Here is a 3,970-nt window from a genome sequence, read left to right on the forward strand (position 1 = left end):
GTTTGCGGTTGACAATTGATACATAAAGCAATTCTCTCTCTCTCCCAATTTTTTTTTTTTTTTTTTTGAAAAGTTAGAAGTTGGGGCTAAAATTGTCGTTGAGACAGCATGTCGTTTTGAGTCCTGGGTACACCGGTCGCCACAGACACATTTCTTTCATCTTTGCTCCAGCGATTGTTTTAGTGCCACAGATCCATATTGGGTTATGCAAAAATTGATCACATATGTATCACAGTTGAGTACGTTTTTTAATTGTTTTCGAATGCTATAATATAGAAGTTATTGTGATCATCTTCTAATGAAAGCAAAAGAAAAAAAAAACTTCCTTAAAAAAAAGAAAAACAATGAAACATTTATTAAAGGTTTATAAATGAATTTCATGAGTTTAATGAATAAGATCATCATTATTATAAAAACTCGGTTTAGTAAAGATAGATTAGATATTTAAGTGAGTTTATTGAGTAAAATTTAAAATTTTAAAATTTAAGGCGGGTTTATTTAGTAAATAAATTTAGTGAGTAGTTTAATGAGTTCTAAGAAGTTTTTTTTTTATTTTTATTTTTATGACAATATCATAGTTGTTCAACTAATATTAGCTACCATTTTCATAGCACTTGTAAATCCCTTTGTTCCAACATCTTTGGTGAACAGCCAATTGATTTGAACCGCGGGTATGATATAAGTGTGTTTTTGAAGAAGTTGAAGACATCTTTTGATTCCAAATTGAAAGCCTGAATCACTCTATCAGTCGAAGCCAACGACAAGAAATCATCAGCCTCTGTAACATATATGACTACTAGTTGAGAGAGTTTCAAAACCTATGAAAAAAGAAAGTCTTAAGAATCCAAGGCACGACGTACAATGAATATTATTAAGACTTTTAGCAAAACTAAAAGCCTTCTACTGCTCTTATTCATGTAAGCATGTTGCAATTTTCCTATAAATTCTCATCAACCATTGAGAAGGAAGAGAAAATGGATGTTAATTGTAAATATTGGATATGTGAAGCCCTAAAAAATCAAAAGAAGGTTACGAAATTCTTAAATAAATTTTAAACTCGGAAGGCACGTAGGTGGGGACGTGGGGTGTATAGAGTTTGTCATGTAATCATTTTTCTATTTGTATGTCTTTAAGTGCAACTTCAATTAAGGGTAGAGTTGTAAATAGCCAAAAGGGTTTTAAAAGGAAATTGAAGGATGTAAATGGTTGGATTTTGAACAGCTCCAATCTATTTTGATGAACTTGGAAGTGTGAGATGACTAAAAACATAATGGTAACAAAATGCAATTATAGATATATTTTTTGATAGAGCTATGGAATTGACCAGGGCACTAAAAACAAATGCCCGTGACACAGAAGAATCCAAGGAGCAATTAGAAATGAAAGAGCACATAACGAACCAAACGAATGTTAACAAAAGATGTGTTAGGAATCCAACAGTGACATGCTTTGGAACCTTTGTATGAACTTTTAAAGAGGTAGAAGTGGAAAAAAAAAAATCTAAATCGATTTCTTAGTTTATTTTTTTAATGATATGATTAATCAAATAAAGTTGTTCGAAAAAAATCAATCAATCAAACTTTTAGGGAGTCATATGTTTGAAAGCTTGTAAGCTTTATCCTGACGGTCCTTATCAAAATTATATGTGCGATTGTGTTAATAAAATGGACAAAACATGAGAAATGATTAATCAAATAAGACTAATAGTTTACAATTTCATTTAGAACTTAGTGATCATAAGTCTATATTTCTGAAAAAAAATACAAACCCTCCTTATTAACAGTAATTAATAATAACACTCATATAATGGGAATACGTAATTTTTTGTTTGTTAACATCTCGCGGGTCATTCGTGGATATGTGTTTAAAAATTCACATACTTTCTAAGCTATCATTTTAAATACAACCACCACAACGATGTATCATTCCGCAAATATATCAAATTAACTTCCCTTAATTGGCTCTCCCATTCCCAAGCAAATAAGAAGAATATATGGCGCTATGTCACAATATCTCCCTTGCAATTAGCTTAGTTTTTATTTTAATTCATCGTGTAAGAAGCTGGCCAGAGGATCCAACGCACGGTTTCGTCGAGCTTCCACTAAACACATCAAACTTTCGCATCCAGAAGCCGTATAACTTGCCTGTTAGTGATCGCTACAGCTTCGTAGATGGAGTTCACAAGCTGTGGGTTTACTCAACAGATGAGCCTTTATCCAAAAATAGTCCCACCAACCCTCGCACCGAGGTTCTCATCCGTGTAAGTAAAATTTCTTATCACACTCATTTTATTTTGTTGCTTTCACTTCCTATAATTGAGTTATTTGTCTCTTCTTTAGTTTGAGCTTATTAACCAACGAGATCCTGTATATTTAAAAATTAAGTACCTAAAAAATCCTCGTCGTATATCTGTTTGTTTTCCTTAAATTATCCAGCTTTGGTCTGTATGTAAAATTTGTTTGAATTTTAAGACACACTATTTTATTCTTAATTTATAAGGATAAGGGTATTTTAGATAATTTTAAATACTATTGTAGCTAACGGAATAATTAACCCAAACTATTGGGGTTGAATGAACATGTACCCTTATTTTATGGGTAAATTATGATTTAGTCCCTCAATTATGGGAAACATTACTCATTTAGTTTCTATATTTAAAAATCGCCCAAAACATTCCTATGGTTAACTCCATTACTGTTGGATCTGACTTTTCCAATGTAAATATATAGTATTATTATTATTTTTTTTCTGATATAACTTAAATATAAACAAATCTGACATGTTACAAATGAAAAATAAGAAATAATCAAGTAAATTTTAACAAAGTACAAATATATAGCATGAACAATTTGAATAATTTTGGAACCACAGGAGCTAACTTTATTATATATCTTATAATCAATTGGCATTAGAATTGAATTTTCGTACTTCAATATTTCTTCTCATAGGGATACAGCTATTCTTCCGATGTATGGCAATTCCAAGGATATGGGTACGTGCCATGTGGTACATCTGGTGTGTGCATAATGCAAGTGTTCGGAGCAAGCCTTCCTCGCAACACAACGCTACAGCTCAGAGTCTACAATGGCTCACTCACATACTATGGGGCTCCAATTCTCGTCCCAAACATTTATAATAAATGGTTCAGGCTAAACGTGATTCATAATGTGAATGCATCAACGGTTAAGATTTATATTGACGGAAGCCTCAAGTATGTGGCACCTGGCCGTGGGGGAAACTCTTATTACTTCAAATTTGGGGTGTACGGCCAGGACAATGAGTCTCACTACATGGAATCGCGTTGGAAGGACATTAAGGTTCTTAAAAAATGTGTTTGATTACTCCTTGATTAGTTAATTTCCCATGAGCTTAAATGTGTATGCTCGGGTATTTGCTAGTCCAACGACAAATAATAGAGCGTGGTGATTTTGAATGATCACATCTTCTATAATAGTTAAGACTTTAATTTGTGTCTTCCTAATCTCCTAATAATTATCTAGAATCTGTGGTTCTAGGGCATTAACATATGCCCAAAAAAAAAAAAAATAGTTGCCAGGTTTCAAGCTTATGACATAGTGAAAAAAAAAAATAATAATCACCAAGCGAGGATTGAAAGCCGAAACAATGAAAATTCAAAAAGCGTAAAACGAAAATAGTACAAGAAAATGGATAACAAGGAAATGACGTCATTAGAGAAGGTAAAAAAAAAAAAAAAAACTTGGAAATATTCGAGGGCGAAACATCCATCTAGATAATCAGATGATGGCCCCTTTTTTTAAGCCGGCAGCTGCTGGGCTATTTTAGTTATTTGATTTTTTGAGTAGGCCTTTTTATGCTTCTCAAAATTCTTATAAGAGATATTATAAGGATTTTAGAAGGGGTTAAAAGTTCCAATCTATTTTTTTTTAAATTATCACAGTACCTTGGCCCAACTATATAATTAACTAGAAAATAGAACCGCCACTCACGC

General features: G+C 32.4%; 1 protein-coding gene across 1 annotated transcript; it reads left to right on the forward strand.

The window, feature by feature from the left end:
• The first annotated feature begins 1,901 nt into the window (after positions 1-1,901).
• LOC107175519 (citrate-binding protein-like) lies at positions 1,902-3,693 on the forward strand. Its single transcript, XM_015526965.3, has 2 exons — positions 1,902-2,260; positions 2,949-3,693. The coding sequence occupies exons 1-2, from the start codon at positions 1,994-1,996 to the stop codon at positions 3,336-3,338; spliced, it is 657 nt and encodes a 218-aa protein (XP_015382451.1). The 5' UTR covers positions 1,902-1,993; the 3' UTR covers positions 3,339-3,693.
• Positions 3,694-3,970: the final 277 nt, after the last annotated feature.

Source organism: Citrus sinensis, chromosome 7 (assembly GCF_022201045.2).
Source record: "Citrus sinensis cultivar Valencia sweet orange chromosome 7, DVS_A1.0, whole genome shotgun sequence".
Lineage (NCBI taxonomy): Eukaryota > Viridiplantae > Streptophyta > Magnoliopsida > Sapindales > Rutaceae > Citrus > Citrus sinensis.